Consider the following 25,094-nt stretch of genomic DNA (forward strand, 5'->3'; position numbering starts at 1 on the left):
GAACCTCTAATCTACGGCTGGTAGCACAGAAGCACGGGTGAGAACCCGAACTTGTCACTGCGGTGTCTCCGGGTACACAGTGTCAGACTGAGCTAAGCTGTAGGACACCCAGCTGGGGTCCGGGACTTGCCTGTTATTGTGGGGCAAACCCCCACACGTCTGGTGACCAGAAGAGGCAGAAGTGAAGTGTTTTATGTGCCCAGTAAAGGCGACTCACTGGAGACAAACACAGGAGGGAAGGACTGGGGTGTCCCCTGTATAGGAAGGAAAACGCAGGTCTTCCTCTAGGGTAGGTATACGGTTCCAGGAGTTTGGAAACATAATAGTGTGCAATCACCACCACAATTAAGATCCAGAATATTTCCATCACCCTAACACATCTCCTCTTGCCCCCTTGGGGACAATCTCTTGCCCTTACTCCTAGCCCCTGGAAACCACTGGTCTGATTTCTGTCCCTAAGGTTTTCTCTTTTCTAGAATGTCATATAAGTGGAATCGTATCGTGAGCAACCTTTTGTGTCTGGCTTTTTTCGTTAAACACACACACACACACACAAAACAACCCTCTAACTTAAGACCAATGTTTATACTTTAAAGCATTCACATTTCTCTTACTGTCTCATGAGTAAGAAGCAAAAAATAAAGCTTACCTTCTGGAAAACTTGATAGTTGGATTTGGACCATATATCAAGCTGGGGGGAAAAGAGAGAAAACCATCATCAGCATCGCTTTTAGAATTTTGGACTTCAAGAGATGACGCTGTAACCCCTGCTATACCTGTCAGCTTGAAATAACAAACGTGATTACGGAATAACAGAACCATGGCACTGCACAGGCATCTCAAATGTCCTGCTTGACTTTCTTCTTTCTCAGCCTGTCAGTGATTTAAGGAAGCCAACAGAAGGGACACAGAGAAGTCAGTGGGAGCCACCTGCTGCATCCAAGGCCCCATGAGCTGAGCTTCTGGCTCACTCTTCTAACCTGGACTCCTACCATGGTTCTCTTGAATGCCAATGTCAATCCTGCCTCAGGACCTTTACACTTGCTGTACCCTTTGCCTGAAATCCTCACATGGCTCCTCGTAGCTCTCTGCAGCTCAAATGTCACCTTATTAGAGAGTCATATGCCAGTTACCATGTCTAAGATATTATTTCCACATGTGCTATCTTGATTCTCTTTGTCTTTTTAAAAATTTGAAATTTTCATTATGCTTAAAACTGTCTGGAACTTTTTTTTTAAGTTTATTTAAGAGAGAGAGGGAGAGCAGGGGAGGAGCAGGGAGAGGGAGAAGGAGAGAGAAAGAGAGAGAGAGAGAGAGAGAGAGAGAGAGAGAGAGAGAGAGAGAGAGAGAATCCCAAGCCGGCTCTGAGCTGTCAGCACAGAGCCCAATGTGGGGCTCGATCCAATCAACCGTGAGGTCATGACTTGAGCTGAAATCAAGAGTCGGACGCTCAAACGAATGAGCTACCCAGGCACCCCCAGCCTGGAACGTTCTTTTGCTCATGTTGTCCTGATGTGGGACCTAGCATGTCATAGACATCAGTAGGTCTTTGCCGAGTGGAGGAAAGCTAGCAGCTTCCAGCTGCTGAGGACCTGTTCCATGCCAAGCACCACCCTGGGCCCTCCATATGCACTCTCACTTAATCCCTGGAATAAGCCAGTGTGGCTGGTCCCACTAGCAACCTTACTTTCCAGAATGAGACAATGGTTCGGAGCCATCTGATTGCCTGTGGTAATGTGGAGGGGCTTACTTATGGATGGTCTCCCCCCGTGGTGCTCAAACTTGGCTGAAGTCAGAAGCTGCAGGGCTATTTGTTTTTGTTTTTGTTTTTTGTTTTTGATGTACAGATTCCTTGGTTCCTCCCCAGGAGTGTCTGAATTAGCAGTTTTACAAGTGGGCCTGAGAATCTGTTCATTTGTCTGTCTGTTTTAGCTTTGCTTCCCAAACGGTGACACAACTGTGGTGGCCGGTCAGGCCAGGGACCCTTGATCTTGCACACCCCTCCTTCACCAACGAGGGAGCAGGAGATCCCGGCTGGGGCTTGGAGTAAGCCCAGGCCAGTCCTCCTCTGGCTCTACCTGATCGCGCACAGGGCACTTCGGTGGCTTATTCTAATCAGAAGGATTTTTGTTTTACAGTTTTGTTATGATGAATCAAGGCAATGCATTCTCATTGTTTCATGAGTTTAGAACAAATGAAGTATAGCAAAAATACAATGACCCCCAACACAGTGCTGGCTCAAGGATAGTGCAGATTAAAAGACGGGCTGTCAGTATGTCCCCTGGGTATGTCCCCCTCCAACTCTAACATAGGAGTTCAAGAGCTGAACAGATTGAAACAGCTGGTCAATGGGCCTCTTGGAACCCGCCTTTGGGGTTGGCCAGTGGTCAAGGTAGAAGCCTGAGATATGGCTGCATGGACTATAGGTTGTGTTATTGATTTTGGAGCACCTGGGAACAAGAGAGGCAATCAGATGGGACGATTCCTCTAAGAAGACAGGGAGTGGAGTGTTTTGCTTGGCTGGACCACTTCAGGGTTTTGTTTTGTTCTGAGGAAAACACCAAAACCTGCTTTTCTGAAAAGGGTCCTTGGAAATCAAAAGGTAGTCTGTGAGCTGGCATGCACTCGGTTCTCCCCGGCTTCTTCCTGTTCAGAATTAGTTCCGTGTAAACTTCGCCGTGTTTGAGAACTTTCAGGCCAAGGAGGAGGCGGAGAGGATTCTAAGGAAGCCCTTTGACCCCCTGCGTGCCTCCTGCTGGAGAGGGCAGGCTTAGCTGATCCAAGCCCAGGAAAAGGGACTGGAAGAACACCGCCTGAACGTTCACTCGAACTGGCCCACCCCTCCCCGTTCCCTCTGCTGTTACCAGCTCCTTCCCGGCTTCCACAGACGCCCCTAACTGACCCTGCTCCTTCTACTCTGGCTCAGCTGCTCTCCAGAAAGGGGGTATCAATGTTCAGTCACTGTCCCCTGCCCACCCCCCACCTCCACTTAAACCACTTGATTAAAAAAAAAAATCTTTAGGCGTTAGAACTTTAATTTGGCAGGTTAGCAATTTGCAGGGGGGAAAAGTGACATGTTACCTCCAGGTAACTCCGAAGGAAACCTCAGAAGAACTCTATGAAATGAATTCCCCACACTGTCCATTGTGGGGAAGAAAACCGGCCGGCCAGCCGGTCGTACCTAGGGGAAGTCAGGTCCCTGCTGGGTTCTCAGGGCCACAGTGTAGCCCAGGGCTTTAAAATGCTGCACTTAAAGATTATTCAGAGAGGGCAGAACGAATAAGAATGATTTTTTTTTTTTTTTGTAGCTCTTAGCTCTACCAAATCACTGCCAAGACGACAGGGAGATGCCAAAGATTCTAAATCTACATTTTAGGGCGAAAAGCATCAGTGTCTCTACTTGGAACTGATGCCGTTCTCCTTCCATTTGAAGCCCACAGATGTTTCTTCCGAGGTTCTCCACGGTTTATCCCTCCTGACTGCCTGTTCCCATCAGACGTAGGCAGACTAAGACATAAACACAGGGCCATGGAAAGAGAGACAAGGAAGAAGCTGCACAGAAACCAAAAAGTTCTAGTTTTTATTTAAAAGAGACAATTGAAAAAAAAAAACTCTTCAGTATCTGCAGACTGTTTTAATGGAGAAATTATCCAGGGAGAAATACGCACAAGTTTAATTAAGAGGTGGACTCTCCAGCCTAATTGTGGCTTCTCAAAGCACACCATGCTCATTCAAAGCGAGCACGCTGCTCTTTTCGAAAGGTGGTTTAAATATATTATTCAGGACCCTAGGGAATAGCTCCAACCATCTGGGAACGAAGGATGTCAGGCGATACAGCCTATGTAACAGGTGCACACGGGTAAGAAAGGGATCCGACGACAATGGGTCCCCGCGTTGCTGCAAAGGCACAGCAGGCAGTTTGTAACTTGATTTTCTGCTAGATTTATGCCAAAGAAAGCCACTGAAGTGAGTGTTCTGGAGTCAGTAACCTGCCTTTCCTCAGGGCCAGGAAGATTTCAGAAATTCATTTCAGGGAACCAGGACGGATCCAAGTGAATATTTATTAGCTTCAGCTTATTTGCTGCAGAGGCAGGCATGGCTACCAATTTTTTACTGGCTGTGATATTCAAAAAGGAGCCTTCTGGAAGCTGTAAACTTTCAGCCTGATGAATGGGAAATTATTCTGCACTACAGGGAAAGAAATTAAAGCACCCCTCTCAGTATTCTGGGCGAGCATTAGGAAAACCTTAAAATGGAAAAGCCAACTTTATGGTAATCGGTGGCTGAATCTGCAGTCTTAGGAGTAGCCTCTGGGCCTCTGGGGATTGGAATGAGTGTTTGGGGGGTAGGAGTGTGCTCTATTCTTGGGTAAAACGGAAGCAAACCCCACAGACGATCAACTGCTCCAGCACAGACACATCAGGTTCGACATCAAGACGTCAAAGGGCCTCTCGACTAATGAGAATGGTGACAATCAGCTGAGTTACCAAAGAGAACACTCAGCACGCCCAACGTCAGAAGGCGAGGACACGGCAGCTATGTCGCTGACCCCCGCCATCGGCATCTCTAGCACACCCAGCGAGGGCAGACGCCATTCGCGAAGGACCATGCATTTGGTCTGCACGATACCTGCGTTACCTTTCTAAATGCTTCCAGGGTTCCGGACGAGGATGATAAAACCATTCCCGACTCACAGAGGAGGAAACTGAGGCTCACAGAAGTTAAGTAACGGGCCCAAGACCACACAATGAGTATGTGGTGGGAAATTCAAAACCAGGCCTGTCCCCAGAGGCCCAGCTGTCAACCTGGAGGACTGCCTATCGGCTAGAATCCAGGAGGGCCGACTGCTAGCATCCCTGAGCTGTCGTGGCTGTTGCGGGGGGCGGGGGGCACCCTCTTGCGAAGTTCAGTAGGACAAGTCTGCTTCGAGGCCTGCTCACGTGACAGTCGTCGCCACTGAAGTGACAACTTCTGGCAGCTTATGGGGAAGTTACCAATTCTTCATTTCCAAAAACACAGTACAAGATACTATAAATTATCTAAAATGGACAATTCCAAAGAAAACGTAGAAAGCCTCACGAGGGTCTTCCAACTTTTAAAGCTTTTATTTATTAGCAGCTTCACCTTGCAAGGTCGACAGGTGATGAGTCTGTGGGGGGTGGAGGGCCACAGACCAGCAGCGGTCCTACACTTCTCCGTGACTGTCCCGGTTTTCCAAACCATTCGCTTCTACGTGGTCCCCTTCTTAATGTGCCCACTCTTCCCTGGAGAATACAGAGGTGGGCAAGTCTTCCCAAAGAGAGTAGTGGTACAGGTCGGCTGCTCAACTTTTCACTTGCCATCAGGACAGACATTCGTTGCCGAAAACTGCTGAAAGCACAACTCCGGGGTACCCTCTGCATGCGAATTACACCGGATCCCCTTCCCCGGCTTCCCCCCTTCCCCCATCAGCAACAAGAGGCCGTTTTTCTGAAGGTCGTCTGAACAATTTCAAAGGCTATAACAAATCAAAATGTTCCCTGCATCTAATATCAAACGGGGCCGATGCCAACACTTATTAGAGAAATCAGATTCCAGCTTCCCCAGCCCCCTCGACCCCCCTCCCTGCCACGCACACACCCCACTTTGAAGTGGGAAGAATGCAGGGATCAGAAATCACCCTGGAGACAGCTCTGGCTGTCTTTGAAGGTTCCCTTTGATACTACTATTTCTCTCCCTCTCTTTCGCTAGGAGGCTAAAAGCTGCCTTTTTTATTGATATGGGGTAATTAATGAAGCTATAGCATTAACATAACCTAAATCCCCTAAAAAGATAAATTCAACCGAGACACTTACATTTCTTCAGTTAAGTCTGACGGGTGTAAAATCAGGACAATGGCCAGGTATTCAACTTAAATCTGCCTTTTAACATGCTGAGTCATGGCTCTCCGCTCCTCCCTGGTTACCGTGAATAGCGGGTTGGTAAGTTTTAAAAGCATTTTTGTATTTTATTAGAGGAATGAGTGTACTGGAGCTTGATATCAAAAATACGCATCCCAGGTAAAGAGGCAGACCGATTAGGGCGGTGGTGGCCGGTGGTTACTGCAAAATGCAAAGTGACAGCCTTGCAGGGATTCTGACGGGGAAAAAACCTGCCCAGTCTGGAAATGAGGGCGGGGGGGGGGGGTGGGTGGGTAGCGGAGGGTGGCGCTGGGCCACTATTGCAACCAAAGGGCCAATGAAACTTTTCAGGACGTGCGGGCTGCTTGGGGTCTGGGGGACACAGACCTGCTGCGGTCGCAGAGGTTCAGGCCCCAGCAAGTCGGTGGCTTTCGAAGCCACACCCACCGTATCAGTGGCTGTGCTGAGACTGCAGCAGATTACCCCCAGGCCAGCACCCGGGCACCAGCTCAGCAAACGCAGGGCTGCAGGTCGGGAACAGCATAACTGCAGGCAGCAATCTGTTCCTGCGGACCACGCCCCAAGCTCCCACGGCTCCTTCCAAAGGTTACATTTTGTTTGGGGTAGGCGAGACATTTCCACACAGTAATTACCCTAATGCTTACGTGTATATAAATATATATAGATTCACATCCACCAGCATCAGTACTGAAAATAGAACGCTAATAACGTCTGCATGGTTTTGCAAAGTGCTCTGAAAAAAAGAAGGGGCTAATCAAATTGGCTAGGATTCGATTCCGGGCAGACCAGCCGATTGAGGGCATCTCGGCCAGATGAGGTGAATGTACCTTTAAAAGCACCAGCGACCCGGTCCTCTCGATCTCGCTCTTCCCAGTGTCAGGGTCCCTGCTGACCACTTGGGCCGATGTGCGCAGCTGTAAAACGCGGCGAGAGGCCTCCAGGATCGCATGTGTGATGTGAATCATAGCTGAATTCAGCTTCCCAGACACACACTCGGGGTCCTGATGAGCAGGGAGCCCACGCTAATCTCTCACCAGGAAGACACGTGCCATGTGCACACGTGTGTGTACCTCCCTCATTTTCTAATTTACTTATGACTTCACTCCCTGCTGCTTCCTTGGGTCCTGTTGTGATGTTTGCTTCGCCACTTTTCCATCCCCGCCGAAGCATTTTCACATCCCGCGTGGGCTTCTCCGGCTATCCCTTCCCATGTGTTACCGGGCTTCTCCGGCTCTCCGGGCACCGAGGCACAGCCCCGGGACAGAGTCACAGGACACAGTCGGGCCCCTTGAGGTGCTCCTGGCAGACGGGGTCCGAGGCCTGGCGTGGTGTGACCGCGGGCAAGTCGCTGTCCCGTTCCGGGGCTCAGTCTCCTCGTCTGCTGAACGAGTCTGACTTAGATAGAACCTAGGACTCTATTACCCCCGTGGGCCAAGTTTGCTCAGCAGGACGCCCACAAGGTCAACATATGGAATCCTCTTGGTGTTTCTATCAATTGCAAGATAGAAACGTAAACAAATAACCAGGAGGTGCTAGTTCTAATCCTGGACAAAGACCGTTCTAAATGCTACGGGCGTGCTCACGAGGAAGCTAGCCTGTGCTGCGTTCGGACGCACACCTGGGCCTGTGTCTCCAGAGCCCATGCTCGTACAAGAGGCTCTTGGGAAAATGGGGACAGGAAGAGAAAGAGGATGGCAGGAGGTCAGTGTGAAGGGCAGAGGGAGTCTGTCAGGTGGACAAGGGGGAGAAAGCATCCCAGGCCAAGGGCACAGAGGGTGCAGACAGGTGACAGAGTCGTGGGAGCCCCAAGCGGCACGAAAGGCTGGAAGATGAAGCTTGCATATGGAGACGGACGGCAGGCGAGGTCACGAAGGCAGGGGCCGCATCACTCGACATTTCTATGCATTGCTAAGGAGCTTGGATTTTATTCTAGAAGCCAGGGTTTTCAGAAGCATTGCTGCTCAACGCCACTGTCACAATGTACTCTGAGATTAAAGGGAGACACGATGAATTTGGGGTTCAAATAAGTTGGGAAAACATCACACGCTATGTCCTCCTCTAGGGAGGTTCGTAAGACACTCAGCAACCTAAAGCTTCTAGGAATTTCTACGGTCAAAACGCCTACTGACCCTTCCCTACCCCCGTGTTTCTCAGACGTTTTGACTGTGGCCTGCTTCGTGTCCAACACCTATTAATAGTCTACTTCCCTGTCTGCTTTGGGCAATGCTGGGAGGTGCACAGGAGTCATGTGCTTGGCTGTGTATCCTGGGAAGACCACTCTGGAAGCCAAGGGAAGGACAGGCCGTGGGAGGGAAATAAGACTGGAGACAAGGCACGAGGAGGCCAGTGCACTCTCTCCGTTGAGAAATGAGAACCCGGAAGGACAGGCGGGGCCCAACTTGGGAGAGATTTAAGCGGGAGAATCGCCAGAATCCACTAGATTTGAGGGGGGGGGACGGTTTCAGTGGTTAGGTGGGGTACGATTAACAGCAGCGGGAAACCAAGTTTCGGGAGGAAGCGTGACAGGCTGAACGTGAGGTGCACCTGGGGAGGAGAGGTCCCACCTAGACACAGGTCGCGAGCGATCCTCGTGGGCTGACACACAAAACCACGGCGTGGGGGGACAGTCGGAAGCCCCTGAAGAGGAGCGACCAGAGAGAAATCCTAGAGACGTACATTCGCGACTGTTTTCTAAGTCCCTTGTTCAGGTGCAGAGTAAGAAGGACGTTAGCTATCTACTGAGTACGGACTAGGTGGCAAAGTGCCAAGTGCGTTCCGGGTCTTATTTAGGACACTTCCGGAACGGGGCAGTTAAATGCCACGTGAAAGGGATCAGGCAAAGCAGGTAAAACCTCACTCCTCAGAATCTAACATCAGAGAATGTTTCCTTCCTCTCTTGAGTCTGGATCTCTTATCGCATGGTCGCTACCACTGCTTAGCTTTCTAGGTTTCTAGCCTTGTGTCCCCAGTGCACCTGCGAGACCCTGGACGGCAAGGGCTGTGTTTCACACCAGCCGTGACTACGGAGTCGTGAACCTCGGACAAAGGCAACGAGAACCACAACTCTCAACGGCCAGGAGCAGTGACGCGGGGGCTCCTGGCCAGGGTACGTGCTACCCCGGGGCTGCTTCTGCGGAGGCTAACCAGTTTGGAGCTGCTCGTCAGAACGGCCGCCAGAGTCCACGAATCGTACACGGGATCACAAATCATACACACGCCCGCCCTGATGACGCACATTATTCTCCATCCCTGCTCTAAAGAGTCACTCTGGTGTTTCGAAAGAGAAACAAGAAACCTCCCCTCGAGGAATGCTTTGTTTTCAATGGGGAGACATCCGAGAACTTGGCAGAGTCCCTGAAGTGAGAGCAGCTTCCCTCGTCGACAACACTTGAGTGGGACGTGGAAATGTGGGGTCACTTGTTCAAAACACAGCTCTTGTGCAGCACACCGGTATGTGCTAAGCTACCTTTGCCACTTTGGGAAGAACGTTCTGTCCTCATTACAATGTGGCTGTCGGACGGGGCGGGGCTGGCACCGTAACAAACTTCAGAATTTTTACGGGGATTCGCGAAGCAAAGGCAGAGCTCAGGAGAGAGGGGCAGACAGAGGCTTAGTGCAAAGCAGTGGGCAGGGTGTGTCCGGGTGGGCATCTCAGGCGGAGCAGTGCTCATTACGTTCCGGAAGCAAACACAAACGAAGGCTGTCAGCTCCCATTAGCATCTGCTGACGCTTGCTATACAGCCATATGGACAGTGTGCAGTCGAGAGGAATTAGGGGTTCACACGGGTGAACTGTCTATGAAACAAATCACCCACGGAAATAACTTCTCTTTTCAATTACTGTGTTCCCTACATACTGCCGTGGATACGCGACTTCCTCAGGGCCCCTCGTTAGTCTCATGGAAAAAGATCAGAAGCAGGCTGTGTGTCAAACTAACTCGAAGTTTCCTCATGGTTCTAGGAAAAGCAAGATGCCGAAAATGCCCAACCCTGGGCTATTGATGTGCTTGCACTACTAGGCCAAAAGGAAAAAAAAAAAGAGAAAAAAAAAAAAAAGACAAAGAAATCCATTTCCTCAGAAGACACATTTAATGAGGCAACTGGGGTCTAAGGTGATAAATTAGAAATTCAACTGAGGGCATCAGGCTTAAAGGAACAAGCAGAAGCATGATGAAAAATGCAGGGGGAGAGAGAGAAATGTTTTTCTGTGCAACGTTCATCTTCCTACTGATAAACTATGCTGGCTGATCATTTCGGCTATGACTGCTGGCGTCTAATGTCATTCATCTGGGACTCTACTACATCTGCTCTGGGATACGGGAAATAAAGGGAAACAGAACAGAAGACTCCAGAACGCTTACCTTGCCATCTTCCGTGTAGACATTTTCATTATATCCCTTAACTATTGTTCGATCAATGAACAGGCTCCGCATGACGACAATCACTTTCAACACCTTTCCCAAGGTCACCTGTCAAAACACGTGCACGTGGGCATGAGAGCTTACACTCGAACATGCAAATGCAGGAAGCGGGGCAAGACGATGTGAACAAGAAAGGGTCACCTCTCCCTCTTGTTCCAGAGGGACGCGCCGGAGGGCCTTCTGAGGGAAGACATCCTCAAACGTTCATGAACCAGCCCTGAGAACAAGGCCCTTCCGCCGTTGCTTCAGGATGGACGGGTCCCCATTTATCCACCTATGCCGAATTTATTCAGATTTTTAAATCTCAAGATAAGTTCCGTATGTTTACTACTTGACGGATAAAATGAAATTTCCTTCTATTTGTTCTATCTTAAGATGATCCTGTTCAACATTTATTTATTTTTGGGACAGAGAGAGACAGAGCATGAGCGGGGGAGGGGCAGAGAGAGAGGGAGACACAGAATCGGAAACAGGCTCCAGGCTCCGAGCCATCAGCCCAGAGCCTGACGCGGGGCTCGAACTCCCGGACCGCGAGATCGTGACCTGGCTGAAGTCGGACGCTTAACCGACTGCGCCACCCAGGCGCCCCAAGATGATCCTGTTCAAAGGCTATCTATGATTCTGGCATCCCAGGATTTGGTAAACGCATTGTTTGCCTGTTATTTCGTGGCCCCACGTACACACAAGGATTATGTAGAGACGACAACAGAGAGATGAAAGGCAGGTGCCAAATGCCCGCCTGGCTCAGCGATCTATTTATAATAGCTGGTAGTAGGTGGAGACACAATACCAAGTAAGTTCTGGAGGTAAATGGAAAGTAGCTGAATTTTGTCTCCAAAAAGGGACACGATCCTGGAAATCCATTAAGTGCTTTTACTCTGTTAGAAACGAAGCATGTATTGTGGATAAAAAACAAAACCCACACACCTAAAAAACCACGCAGTTTCCTATAACGCCAGGGAAGAAGTAACCCGCCGTGCTTGCTGGGACAGGCTGGGCACTAAGACTAGAAGCGGCACCTCCCTTGCTTTCAGGGGCTCACGTAACTCTGCCAATACTCTGCTAAGCCTCGTGTGTTCATTTCCTAGATGAGACCCTAGAGGCATACTTGGAACACGACCCATCCTAGGCCCATGGTCTGGGTTGTTTGATGAGGCTCCAATATCACAGGATGGACCCCAAAAGACCCCCCGTCCCAATCCTTTTTTTTTTCCTAATTAAAAAAAAATTTTTTTTTTTTACATTTATTTGAGAGACAGAGAGAGACAGAGTACAAGTGGGAGAGGGGCAGAGAGAGGGAGACACAGAATCCGCAGCAGGCTCCAGGCTCTGAGCTGTCAGCACACGGCCCGATACGGGGCTCGAACTCACAAACTGTGAGATCGTGACCGGAGCCAAAGTCGGATGCTTAACTGACTGAGCCCCCCAGGCGCCCCCTGCCCCCCGCCTCTCCCCCCGCCTGCCCCAATCCCAACTCCACGAGCCAACATGCACTCTGTTTCTGTGGATGCCGCCCTCAACCGTCCTCTCCTTATTTCCCTGTTCTCCACAGCTTCTAACCCTCAGCAAAACCCTCCTCTTTCCTCGACTAGTCCTGGAGGGGCAGTGAACATTCCTAGTATCCGGTTCCTTCAATAACTTCTAAGTGCTGAGAGGAGCTCTCTATTTTTGTATGTTTAAAATGGCCCAGGATTATACACAGTGTAAGAAAAAGACAGGATAGCCTTATCTACATTTGAGAGAGTGTTAATAAAAACCTCTCGTTTCTGTGTAGTACTTTCAAATATTGTATAGCACGTAGCATTTCATGGGCCATTTCTTGTATCCCTGGAAATCACTATTGCAGGATGTCAATAAACCACCAAGGTAGGAGCAACGGCTCTCTCTAGTTCACATGCACTCTAGTGGGGGTGGGGGGTGGGGGGAGGAAAGAAAAGAATCAAATTAATGGTTTTGTAATCATCAGCACTGGGATGAACAGCCTCTCACTGGGCTGCAGTGGAAATCCAACACACCTTTCCCAACAGGGCCACCGTTTTCAACCGCCCTTTGCGAATAAGCAGAGATAACTAAGCAATTATTTCCTTAAAAAAACTAAAGTCTAGCCGACTTTAACCAATAAACTGCCTCTGTCATTTCTCAGGCTTCTTAAGATGGAATTCAAAGAGAACACACACTAAAAACACTAGATATTTTATATGGAAAACTTTTTTTTTTGTTTTTTTTTTTAAATTTTTTTTTCAACGTTTTTTATTTATTTTTGGGACAGAGAGAGACAGAGCATGAATGGGGGAGGGGCAGAGAGAGAGGGAGACACAGAATCGGAAACAGGCTCCAGGCTCCGAGCCATCAGCCCAGAGCCCGACGCGGGGCTCGAACTCACGGATTGCGAGATCGTGACCTGGCTGAAGTCGGACGCTTAACCGACTGCGCCACCCAGGCGCCCCTTTTTGTTGTTTTTAAGAGTGACTTTTGATACTTTAAACCTAACAAATACTAAAAAGTTAGCTAATAAATAAGCTTGCTATAGAAAATCGAAAATTGGAGTAAAAAGGAAGAAAATACTCATTCACAGTCTGCCTTTCTAAACTGTTAACATTCGGGGGGGGGTATTTCCTTTCAACCTCTTTACTCTCCAAGATCTACGGACTCCACAGAAAGAGAGGCCAGACTGTGGCTGCCAGAGACGGAGGGCGGGGCAGTAGGCGAGCAAAGGGCACAACGGTCCAGTTACACTACAGGTAACGTCACCCACGATGACCTCACCTAGCACTGCGGCAGGATGTGCAGGAAAGCAGTTTCCAGAGTAAATCCTACAAGTTCTCTTTATAGGGAGAAGTCTCTCCCTTTTTCCTCTTCTTTCTGGTACTTCTATTCCAGAAGATGGATGTTAGCTGAGCCTCCTGTGGTAATCGTTTCGCATCAGACTTACACGGCGGTGTAAATCGATTACTTTGGAATAAAACCGCAGGAAAGAGCGAGCTACTGTTTCTGAATTTTTGACATGGTTGTAATTGAAGCCGTATATATAATTTCAAATCACATTTTTATTTAAAATTCTGACATCAGCACCCGTTACACATCGCCGTGCAGTCTCCAAAAATGGTGGCTGCATAGCATTCCACTTAGTGGGTCTATTTGTAATTTCTTTAACCATTCTCCTACTGCCGGACATGAGTTGCTTCTAAGTTTTCCCTAATATAAACATGCCTACCATGTGCACTTTGGTTTTTGTTTTTGAGATGTTTATTTTTGAGAGAAAGAGAGAGAGACTGAGAGAGCATGAGTGGGGGACAGGCAGAGACAGAAGGGGACAGAGGATCTGAAGCGGGACCTGTGTTCACAGCTCGATGCGGGGCTTGAACCCACAAACTGTGAGAACACGACCTGAGCCGAAGTCGGACACTTAACCAACTGAGCCACCCAGGTGCCGCTACAATGTGCATTTTTGTTCACCATCTTCGTTGCGTCTGGGATGACTTCCTGAAGATCTGTAGAACTGTAATTATTGGGGCCAACAGGACAACTATTTTAAGGCTTCTGATACAATCTGCCAGCCAACCATGAACCACAAGGGTTATGCCAGCCAGAAAGGTACGAATGCAACTATTTCACTCTTGTCTTGCCAGTAGCAGGTGCCATTAAATCAAAACAAAAGTAAAACCACCCCCTTCTGGAGGGAGCAACTTAGTTATTATTATTATTTTTTTATGTTTATTTGCTCCTGAGAGAGGGAGAGCGTGAGTGGGGGAGGAGCAGAGCGGGGAGAGACGGGGGATCCAAAGCAGCCCCCGACAGCAGCGAGCCTGATGTGGGGCTCCAACTCACCAACCGTGCGATCATGATCTGAACCGAAGTCAGACGCTCAAAGGACTGAGCCCCCCAGGCGCCCCTTAATTTCTTTAACCCATTTATTATGGAAGATTTAAACACATATACAAAGGTAAGTGAGGGGCGCCTGGGTGGCGCAGTCGGTTAAGCGTCCGACTTCAGCCAGGTCACGATCTCGCGGTCCGTGAGTTCAAGCCCCGGGTCAGGCTCTGGGCTGATGGCTCGGAGCCTGGAGCCTGTTTCCGATTCTGTGTCTCCCTCTCTCTCTGCCCCTCCCCCGTTCATGTTCTGTCTCTCTCTGTCCCCAAAATAAATAAACGTTGAAAAAAAAAATTAAAAAAAAAAACAAAGGTAAGTGAAATAAAATAAAGAACCTCCACAGACCCACAGTTCGACAGTTACAGCTCCTGGAAAACCTCGTTTCACCGCTACCCCCACCTACTTTGCCCTTTTCCTGCGTTATTTTGAAACAGGTAACAGCCGTAACATTGTTTCATCTGTAAACATTTTCCTTCCGTGGCTCTAAAGGATAAGGGCGCACAAAGCAAAACGCACAAGATTATGATGCCATCCCCCATCCCGATCAACAAGAATTCTCCAATATTATCAAGACTGAAGTGGTCAGGGCTCAAATTTTCAACAGTCTCGTAGATGCCACTCTTAAGAACGTCTGCTCGTATCAGGATCTGAATACGGTCCACACCATGTGATGGGCTGACATGTCTCATAAGGCTCGCCTAAAGGTTCCCCATCGCCCCCCTGCCCTCCCCCCCACCCCGTCCCCTTTTATTTGTTGAAGAAACTGGGTCAGTTTTTTTCTATAGAGTTCTCCATAGTCTGGATTTTGCTGATGGTGCCCCCATGGTGTATTTTACACGTTCCTCCTCACTGTGTACTTCCTGTAAACGGGCAGGAGAGGAGATTCAGCGTGATTTCTTTTGGCTCCACGAGTTCACAGGCGGTGTCACCGTCTACCAACAGGAGGCAAGCAAGCTTGGGTGTCTCGGTAGGTGATGCTGGCAGCTGCTGACCCATTAATTCACCAGGGGTCTGTGCTGGCCACACACCAGGGCGACCATTCCGTCTTCATTTATCAGCTGGAACACTTTTATAAAGAGAAACCTCCCCTCATCTACGATTCGGCTACTCAGTGGTTGAGTTTATTACGCAGGAGGAGAGGCAGGCTACATGCTCCGTTCTTTCCCTTTATTTACCAGTTTTTGAAACAACGCATGAATTCACTAGTTTCCTTCCCGTCTAGACGGCTCAGTTTTCCACCCAACATCATTATAAACTCGTGGACTGAAACATATTTGATGTATCTGTATCTGATGCGATTATTAGCCTCACAGTCTTACTGATGCTCACACTGTCCTGTCTGTGGCCAGGGGGCATCTCCCCGGTTGAGTCCTTCCGGCACACTCTAGTCTCTGTGCCTTGCTTTCTGGTGCAGGGCATTCCAGGCTTGTCTTGTTACAATTCCTGCCCGAGCTCATGAGTCAGCCGTTTCCTCCAAGAGTCCTCCTTTTCAGTGGGAAATGGCATTTCACGACCACGATCAGGGCGAGAGAGGCAAATAATTTTGACCGGTTAAAATTTTTCTTTTCCATTTTATGAATATGAATTAGCTCAATATTTTCCTGTCCACTTCTCCCTTAGCCTGTAATCGTTTAGACAGCGAACACCACCACAGCTTGTGCCTATACTGGGCTGTAGCGGTTTGTGGACAACTTTATTCTCTCTCAAACCGGTAAAGCTCTATGAAGTCTACCCATGCTTGTTTTTTAGAAAGCCAGAAAGGACCCTGGTGTTCATCTAGGTTGAATATGCATAGATTTATGGCTTTCTGAATTTTTAACATGGTCATAACGAAACTACGTATGCGACTTTGAAGCCTGAGAGTGAGGCCCTGGAATCGGGTGCACTCGGGTCTCAGCTCTGCTGCTGGAAAGCCTGGTCATCTACCTTCTCTGAAGGTCAGTTTCCTCCAACCCAGGGGAGACGACGACAGCCCCACCTCGGGGTGGCAGTGAGGAGTCGGTGCGCTGAGAAAGCTGCACAACAGGCCCGGCACAGGGTGCATCCCAGGGGCAGCTGTCACTACTCGGCCCAAGCCCTCGCCTGGACTTGGCAGAGGTGAGATCGCTTGAAGCCGGTTAACGTCAAAGCCGGAACCACGACGGGTGCTGCCTCCAGTTCAGCGAACTTGGCACTGGCGTTAATCTACCTTCTTCTGCTATCACACCTGGGGCTAAAGGGAAGCTGCAGAGAAGGGGTGACGGTCGGGCTGGGCCCTGAGGTCCGAACAAAAATGTGCCTTCCGATGAGCGGCTGCCGAGTCAGGGCCAGGGTCAGGGCAGTTTAGCGGAAGATGTGAATGAAGCTGTCACGTGGGCTGATCTAGACAGACCCTGCTGACACCCAAAAGAGGCCATTTAGTGTGCAGGTCAAGTGCACTGGGCTTCCTTCCCACGTCTGCCACCGGGCGGTGTGATCGAGGGGAAGGCAAACAATCTCTCCTGCCTGTTTGCTCAGCTGCGGAAGTCGGAGGGCCCGAGAGGAAATCAAACGAGTTGGTCCACGTGAAACACGTGGCTACCGCTGTGGCACACGACTGCACGAGACGGCGGTCGGCGTTGTTTCTCCTCAGTGCGGTGTGGTGGACAGGGCTGCGGGAGCCTCTGGAGCTCCACCGAGATGGTGCTTAACGAACGTTCTCTAACGGGCTTTCCGGCCCTCACGTCACTCTGCAAGGATTCACCTCCTCACCTGTCTAGACTGCTCTAGCGTAGAAGGTAACTGGATGCACCAGGCTGTAATGACCTTGCAGTTCCGGTAGACTGATACAGCAAGGCGTCGCGTACCAGCCCACGGACAGGGTTCTCCAGCGTAGCCAACGCCGGCCACGGTCACGGGCGACACGCCCAGCGACAGGGGCTACAGGCTGGTTGCTGGCAACTGCCGGGGATACCGCAAATAAAGCTAATGCCATCTGGTAATGAAGCGGGCTTGCTGTTACCAAGGTAACACTTCTTCTACACCGAGCAGCACATTTCCGGAGAGCTCACTCACTACTCCTGTGTCTGTCCCCATGAGGGTTCAAATGGCAAGTTGCGAGGAGTCTGAGGAAGCCGGTGGGCCTCCCAGCCGCTCGTTGTCCTTCCAAGGAGGTGCCTTTAGACATGCTGCCACGGCCTCGTCCCTCGTCAGGCTAGCTGTGCTCTGGGCAGCCGGGGCCGCGTCGGTGGTCTTCTCTATGGGGTCTCACAGCGGTCGCCTACCAAGGCGCGTAGCCCAGCAAGAGAATTTCTAGTTCACGATGGCAAGGCGAGTCGCAAGATAAGGGGAAGCGGGAGGAACGTTGAGGATAACGGCAAAAACACTTAGTTGTATTCTCACCGCCTGTTGCCTACCACAAACTTCCCAAGTCTGGTAGTTGAGATGTTGTCTATACTGGCAGACCACGTGAGCTTAGAAGTTGAGAGAAACTGATCGCCTAAAAGCTTATTCCCCTGGGGCGTGTGCAGAGGGAAAGGCACTTTGAAACTGAACAGTATCTGTGTTTAGGATACAGGGGAGGTGAGTGGACCAAAAAGCTCATTTGCATGGGGAGCCCAGGGCCGGATCCGGCATCCCTGAGCAAGCATAAAGCATGCGTGTGGGAGGTGAAGGGGGCAGCACGATGTCTGTCATTCAGACAAAGGCCATGTGGCTGAGCAGGGGGGTCGGAGGGAAGGAGAGAAGCCAACCATACAGTCATCATCCAATGTCGTTTTCCAAGTATAACCACGGGAAAAGTCAAATATGTTAAGCAGACCCCTTAATATGTTAATTTGTACTTTAACTGAGGGCTGCTGTGCTTTAAGTGATGTCCGTCAAAGTGTGGTTAGAAGGGTGGGGATGGGGAGGGAGGGAGAGCCACAGAGGCATCCCTACCCAGGCTCAGAAGTAATTATCTTTCAGTATGGTGTTATTAAGAACGTTCCTCTTGGTATTAATTCCAAAGAAAGAAAAGGATAAAGTGAATGGTTTCGGTAAACATTTACCGAATACCGACACGTCCTGGGCGAGGACACAGAGTCAATCGTGTAACCTTAGCACTGGAAAGGACTTAAAAAAATCATTTTTCTCAACTCCCCCATTTTCTTTGTAAGTAGGCTTCATGCCCATTGCCGAGCCCAACGCAGGCCTTGAAACTCACGACCCTGAGATCAAGAGTCGGATGCTTAACTGACTGAGCCACGCGCGTGGCCTTCTTCAACTCCCCCATTTTATTTTTTAATTTTTAAAAAATCTTTATTTATTTTTGAGGGAGAGAGAGAGACAGAGCATGAGCAGGGGAGGGGCGGAGAGAGAGGCGACAGAATCGGAAGCAGGCTCCAGGCTCCGAGCTGTCAGCATGGAGCCCCACGCGGGGCCTGAATCCATGAGCCACGAGACCATGACCTGAGGCGAAGTTGGACTCTCAACCGAACAAGCCAAGCCACCCAGGCGCCCCTCAACTCCCCGTTTTTAAAGAAGGTTAAGGAGTGTCGAATATGGCTCCTGCCTTGAAGGAGGTGATAAAACCAGCGTGTGCCTGAAATAATTTCAGGGTACCTAAGTGCCACAGCACGTGGGGCTCACAGCGTAGGAAGAATTTCGGGGAGAGGGGGGTGCTCCATCACTAAGCTGTCTGGCACAATCAGAAAGTCCTTGGTCTGGCATCTGTCCGATTTAGCACACGTTTTGACAAGTGGGGCTGGTTGTACAGACGAGCAATCCCCAAATGGTATTTCACGGAACATTCCTCCAAAAGATGTTCTTAGATGTGGCCTGGAACAAATGTCCAGTGCCACCCAGTCTTTTCCCTGTCTCCTGGAGGTCTTCCCCCGCGGACTGCAGCCTTACCACTTGACTCCAGAACAAGGACAGAGATGTGCCAAAGAACCCTGGGGTGCAGCCCGGCTAGGTGTCTTACCGTCATTCTTTTTTTTTTTTTTTTAATTTTTTTTTTCAACGTTTATTTATTTTTAGGACAGAGAGAGACAGAGCATGAACGGGGGAGGGGCAGAGAGAGAGGGAGACACAGAATCGGAAACAGGCTCCAGGCTCCGAGCCATCAGCCCAGAGCCCGACGTGGGGCTCGAACTCACGGACCGCGAGATCGTGACCTGGCTGAAGTCGGACGCTTAACCGACTGCGCCACCCAGGCGTCCCAATTACCGTCATTCTTAATAGAAGGAAGCTGAGGTCTCGAAAGATCGGAGTCCAAGTTCCCTGCTTTTCTGTGCAGGGTCAGAAGCATGCCTCTTGCTGTCCCCCTCCCACGCCTACCCCACGACCGGTCTCCCTAAATCACAAGAAACGGCGACCACAGAGCCTCGCTTCATCTAATCCTGCAGCCACCCGGCCGTCTTCTCTGGGACTCTGGTACGTGGCTCGAAACCTTGCTTCAGACGACTCCTGGTTTCCCTCACAAGTGGCTTTATACCCACACTCTGGACCCCATCTATACAAGACCCTATTAAAGCACCTGTTTCCTCTAAATGTAGTGGTTTTTAACCAAAACTTAGCGCTCTGACTTCTGCATAGCTGCTAGGTATGTGTGGTCCCGACACTCACACCAGGCGAACTGTTCTCCCGACAGCCGGCTTCGAGAAGCCGCGGCAGGACTGGAAACTAAGAGGAGCAGTGGGACAGTGGCTGTTGCTTCCTTCTAGGAAAATGCTAAAACGGGATACAGCTACGAGGAAGTGGAGACAGACCAGCCCTGAAAGGCTGAAACTCCGGCAAAGCTGAGGTGTAGAAGACAGACCGGCTGGCAGTGGCCTGGAAGGGGGGGGCCACCAGCACCGCGGTGAGACGGACAGTAATCGAACCGTAAAAAGAAAATGGGCTATGTGACTTGGAAACTAAGGGGTCAAAGTGAGGGACTGTCAGAGACAAGATGGATGTTCTTCCAGGCTGAAGGTCACTCCTCTTGCTCAAAGGGTTGGATCAATTATACCTCCGATGATCAACGCAACGCAATGAAATGCAAGAGAAGAAAGGAAAAACGAAACTGGAAAGTAACCCCCAGGTACAGCCCAGACTTGAGACAGAGTCCTCAATGCCCCGAGCCGGGAGTTCTGCTTTCCCTACTCCAGATCCTGTCTCCCAACAAGTCAGAAAATCGACTGGCCAGCAAGGCACGAGGGCATGGCCGTTCGGTTTATGGACTCTGGGAGAAAGAGACCTCAGTTTAGATGTTCGCTCTGCCCCTTCCCGGCTGCATGATCTGGGACAAGTTCCCTGGCCTGTGAAGCCCCCATTTTCTCACCTGTGCACCCAGGATAAGGCTGTTGTGAGAGAAGTTACCCCAGACACGTGCAGTGCCCAGCACTGGGATTAATACACGGCAAGTACTCCAGCAGTGGTCAGGCTGGGCTACCCCCGCTGGCGCCCTGGTCATGGAGGGAGAGGCCCAAGTTCAAATTCTGCCTCTGCCACGTACAGAGCAGGGTGGCCCTGGGAAAACCAGCCCAGGGGAGCTCTGGCTGTGTCACCTCTAACGCGGAACCTTTATGAGAACGGGACAGCTAGTGGTATCCGGTCCCGAGGGGGGGCAGGTCACCACCGGCCCTTGCTACGCGGTGTAAGTTACGAGTAAGTTAGGGTGTTAATTACTAAACACCCTGCCTGAGAAGATGAGGCTATTTTGCATTAGTGGCTTACACTGTTGATGAGTGACTCCGACTCCTTTGCTAAGAGCAACCATGTTAATGTTCGGGTACCTGATCCTCCCGAACCCCTGCCTCTCTTCTAGGCTTAGACCTGCCCTGGACAGAGGGGACTGTGCCAGAGAGCACGGATGCGTTTGACAAGCCTCATCAAAAGGTTTCAGGACAGGGATGGCCTAGGAAACAACTTCCTCTTTCACACACTAACTGTCAATTTCCTCACCATCTTCCTACCCCTGCACCCTTGGCGATCCCATCAAAACAACACAAATTCACACACAGGGTTAAAAACCAGAGTGAACACAGGTGGACTGTCCATCCCGGTTTCCAGCTACCTGTGGGCTCCCCTTGCAGCGTTATGAAAAATTCCCCAAATGGTCAAAAATAAAACTTAACTCACTTTAATTTATAAACTATATCTTCAGCTACGTCCTAACAGCTCTTCTGGGAAAGAGGAGGGGTACTAACGCGCGGCCGGCATGAAAACCGGGGACCCCAGTTCCGGAAAGATTCACGTGCCTGCAGTGGGGTTCAGGTCGGCTGCCGAGAGGAGAAGCTGACGACCACCGTGTTCTCGAACACACTGACCGTGGCGAGCTGCTCCTACCAGATGTGAAGGGGAGTCTTCAAGGACACGCATGTTCCCTGCATACCCTGTACTGAACACGCCGGCAGGGAGGCCCCTGCACGCATCGTTCCAGCTCACGAGCCGACCTGCGTCCTGCACCGGAGGGGGGGGCCCAGCGGCAGAACCGGTCCGAGGGCGACCCCATACGGGGCCCCGGAAGGGAAGGCTCTGCCCAGCCCGGCCAGGCCAATGGGACCGCCTCCTTCTAGAATTCGGACCGCAGAACGCAGAGACGAGCGGGAAGAAGCATGGCACTAGCACGAGAAGGAGGCCGTGTGGGAAGAGAGGGAAGGGGTGGAGGGGTGAGGGAGGAGCGGGGCGGAAGGACAGACAGACACATGGCCACGACCCAGAGCTGCCGTGGACCACAAACGCCTTGCTCTTCCCTTCCTCCCGCCCTCCTTCCGCCCAACGGTTCTTTGTTAAATAGGGATCGTGTGCAGGCCAGGCCTCGAGTACACAGAGATAAAGAAACACACGTTATAGAGCGACAGGCAACACGTTAGTATAAAGAAAGGAACACGATTTGCAAAAAGTTTTGAAGGAAGCGAAGAAAAGGGGGGCAGCTTAAAGAGAGATCTGGGTAACACCTACGTGTGAAAAAAGCGACATTTACATCAGATCGTTCAGTTCGCTCAAATATTTATTCAACGAACACCCACTATGTGCCACATGTTCTAAGGCTTAGAGATGGAGTGAATGACACAACGTCTCACGAACGGACATTCTTCGTGGGGGCAGCTCTGGGCAGACAGCAAACAAATAAATGTAAGACCATTTCACCACACGGGGCGACAAAGACAAGGGGGTGGTTCAAGTTTGGCAGAAACCAAGCTCGCCCGTGTCAGTGCTGGGGCGCAGCAGCCCGGGCTGGGGGAGGAGCCTGTGTGAAGGCCCAAGCGGGGGAAGACTGGGCGTCCTGGGAGCGGTGGGGCGGGCGAGAAGGTGGCGTGTGCTGGGTAGAGGTAGGCCAGGTTGGTCACGAGGAGCCCCTGAGGCTCTGGTAAGGCCTCTGCTGTTAGTCTGGGAGAAATGGGAAGCCACTGCAGGGTTTTCAGCAGAGGAATGACAAGTCTGCTGTGTGCTTTTACAAAACACGCCCCTGGCTGCTTCACGGAAGCATCGAGAGACGGAAGGCGGGGACTCTGAGCAGGGGCGATGCCAGTAGAGATGGTGAGAAGCCGATGGATTCAGGACATAGAGGACACGAGGTGCCAGAGACTGGACGTGAGGTGAGAAAGAGGCAGCTAGAAGCTAAGGAAAAGTCTAGGTTTCCGGCTGGAGCACCAGGTTGACAGTTTTGCTCTTTTTTTCTTTTTTTTTTTTTTCAACGTTTATTTATTTTTGGGACAGAGAGAGACAGAGCATGAACGGGGGAGGGGCAGAGAGAGAGGGAGACACAGAATCGGAAACAGGCTCCAGGCTCTGAGCCATCAGCCCAGAGCCTGACGCAGGGCTCGAACTCACGGACCGCGAGATCGTGACCTGGCTGAAGTCGGACGCTTAACCGACTGCGCCACCCAGGCGCCCCGACAGTTTTGCTCTTTATTGAGACGAAATGAGGAAGAAGAGGGGAAAACCACTTCCTTTTTGTCAAGCTTAAGGTACTTCTGAAGTATCTAAATGGAGAGACGCTTGATGGGCAGTCTGGAGACTAGGATTCACAGCTCAAGTTCACGAACGAGCTAAGAGTCGCTGGTTCTCAAGGAAGCCCGTGTAAATTCGCAGGAGCCGAAACGTCATAACCCACGCACCCGAGCAGCACGATCTGGGCTCTGAAGTGCTCAGGGACGCTCTTCCCCGGGGAGGCAAGACTGGGAACTGACACAGGGGCTCTGCCTCTGATGAGGCAGATTAAGCCCAGGCGAAGGCGGTCCCTGGCCAGATCTGCCGCTTGTCACCTGCCTGAGAATGGTACCCACGGTGCCCTCTGTGGCAAACTTGGCCCCGTTACATCTCTACTTCTTGTGTCGATACCCTGTGAGACCGTACTTGGCTTTTTAATATTTCGACTGTAGGATGTGTGCCAACCTGACCTTGATGTAGGAAATTTTAATTCAAATCAATACCGGGACAAGGTCACTTTAAAATCCAATTAATATGAATGGGAAAATATGCCCCACAGTTCTGAGGGCTGAAAATGGAACGGTTGCAAGTTAACAACAACAAAAGACACATCCACACAAGCCTGGCTGGTCCTTCTGTTTGACAAGGCCGCTAGCTGTGTGCCCTTAAATACATGCGGTAGTTAGAATACCGACAAACTTTTTTCTGTCGGGGCAGGGGCTCTATTTAGGGTAGCTTAAAATTAAACTGTAGTTTGTTGGAAGAAAAACATAAAATGCAGTGAAAACTGTGAATTCCTATAACCCAATTTTAAATGAATGGAGCCCTGGACTTCGACTCACCCAAGAATCCCTAGAGAAATCTAAGGTGTTAATATAGTTTGAGTAGCAGCAATTTGCATTTATATAGAACGCATTCGCAAAACTGCTTGCTAGGATAACCAGAACATAAAGGGAAACCGAGGCACTGGTATTTGGAAGCCTTATTCCTGCAAGCATTAGGCAACCAGGGCGCTACGCTGTTCCTCCTCCTCAGACTTACTGCCGCTACACCTATACTTGGTTTCTTAGTGATGAGAAACGTTTCTTTTATGCCCCAAATCAGAGAGTCTTGTAAGAAACGACGAAATGTATTGTTATTTCAGGATCTTGGGCGGGGGGGGGGGGGTGTTCTCTTTTCCTTCTGCTGTACTGCTGTCCCGTTTGGAATCTCAGGTTTTTCAGCCTTAAGCCAGGTTGGAAGAGAATATAAATGATCCCACATCCACCTAAAGAAGTGAAGACTGCTTTGTAACTCCAAGAACAACTGCAGATTACGTGAAACTGGGATGAGATATTGGGGTGCCAGGGACGCATAAGCCGATTTCTCAACTGACTTTACGTTTGCTCATTAAAGAAAAAGAAAAGGCTACTCCATGCGGAACGTCACACGGTTGGGGCTTTTTAGGCTTTTCTGGCATCCCGGGGAACCCTTGCCGATCCGAGGTGCAGGTGTCCCGCACGGCAGGGCTGAGAAGAAAGCCTCCGCCTGAGCGCCGCCAGCTGAGGTCACAAGACGACCGTGCCAGTCCGTGCTCGCCTGTACAGGGGGCACCGCAGAACAAATCAGAAGCAGCCCGACCCTCTGTGGCCAAAGGACGAGCTGGCTCCTGGCACAGGTCTGCTCCGTCCTCCCCGTGTGGCCTGGCCCCCGGGGTGGGGGTGGGGGTGGGGGCATTCTGCACTCTCCATCCACTCGAAGTAACGCAAACCGGCAGACTTCCCGTCCGTACCCGCACCCCCACCCCCACCCCCCACCCCCGCCGCCCCCGGCCAACCTCCCGTTACCTCATCTGCACTAGCATTAATGCTCTTCACATGCTCATGATTCTTTAATGATGCCTGTTTGTAAATAGCAGGACGGGATGCAATTAGACCATGAGAGGCTAAATAAACACACATACTAATTAGGATCTTTACAAGAGATTTTTTTTCATGTATAGACTGAAATTTACCTTTCATTAATCTAACTTAATTGCAATAGTGCACCAATAAAGAGTCAACACAAAT

General features: G+C 50.4%; 1 protein-coding gene across 9 annotated transcripts in view; it reads right to left on the minus strand.

The window, feature by feature from the left end:
* The window catches only part of MED27 (mediator complex subunit 27), a 249,192-nt gene that overhangs the window by 68,634 nt on the left and 155,464 nt on the right, over nucleotides 1-25,094 (minus strand). For 7 of the 9 annotated variants that reach the window (XM_045043253.1, XM_019816686.3, XM_045043257.1 and 4 more), the window contains exons 5-6: nucleotides 10,261-10,368; nucleotides 650-691 (exon numbers count right to left, since the gene is read on the minus strand). In XM_045043253.1, coding sequence (XP_044899188.1) covers nucleotides 650-691; nucleotides 10,261-10,368 — 150 coding nt within the window. The remainder of the gene's footprint in view (nucleotides 1-649; nucleotides 692-10,260; nucleotides 10,369-25,094) is intronic. The other 2 variants (XM_045043254.1, XM_003995980.5) reach the window with 1 other exon arrangement.

The sequence above is a fragment of the Felis catus genome, chromosome D4, assembly GCF_018350175.1.
Source record: "Felis catus isolate Fca126 chromosome D4, F.catus_Fca126_mat1.0, whole genome shotgun sequence".
Lineage (NCBI taxonomy): Eukaryota > Metazoa > Chordata > Mammalia > Carnivora > Felidae > Felis > Felis catus.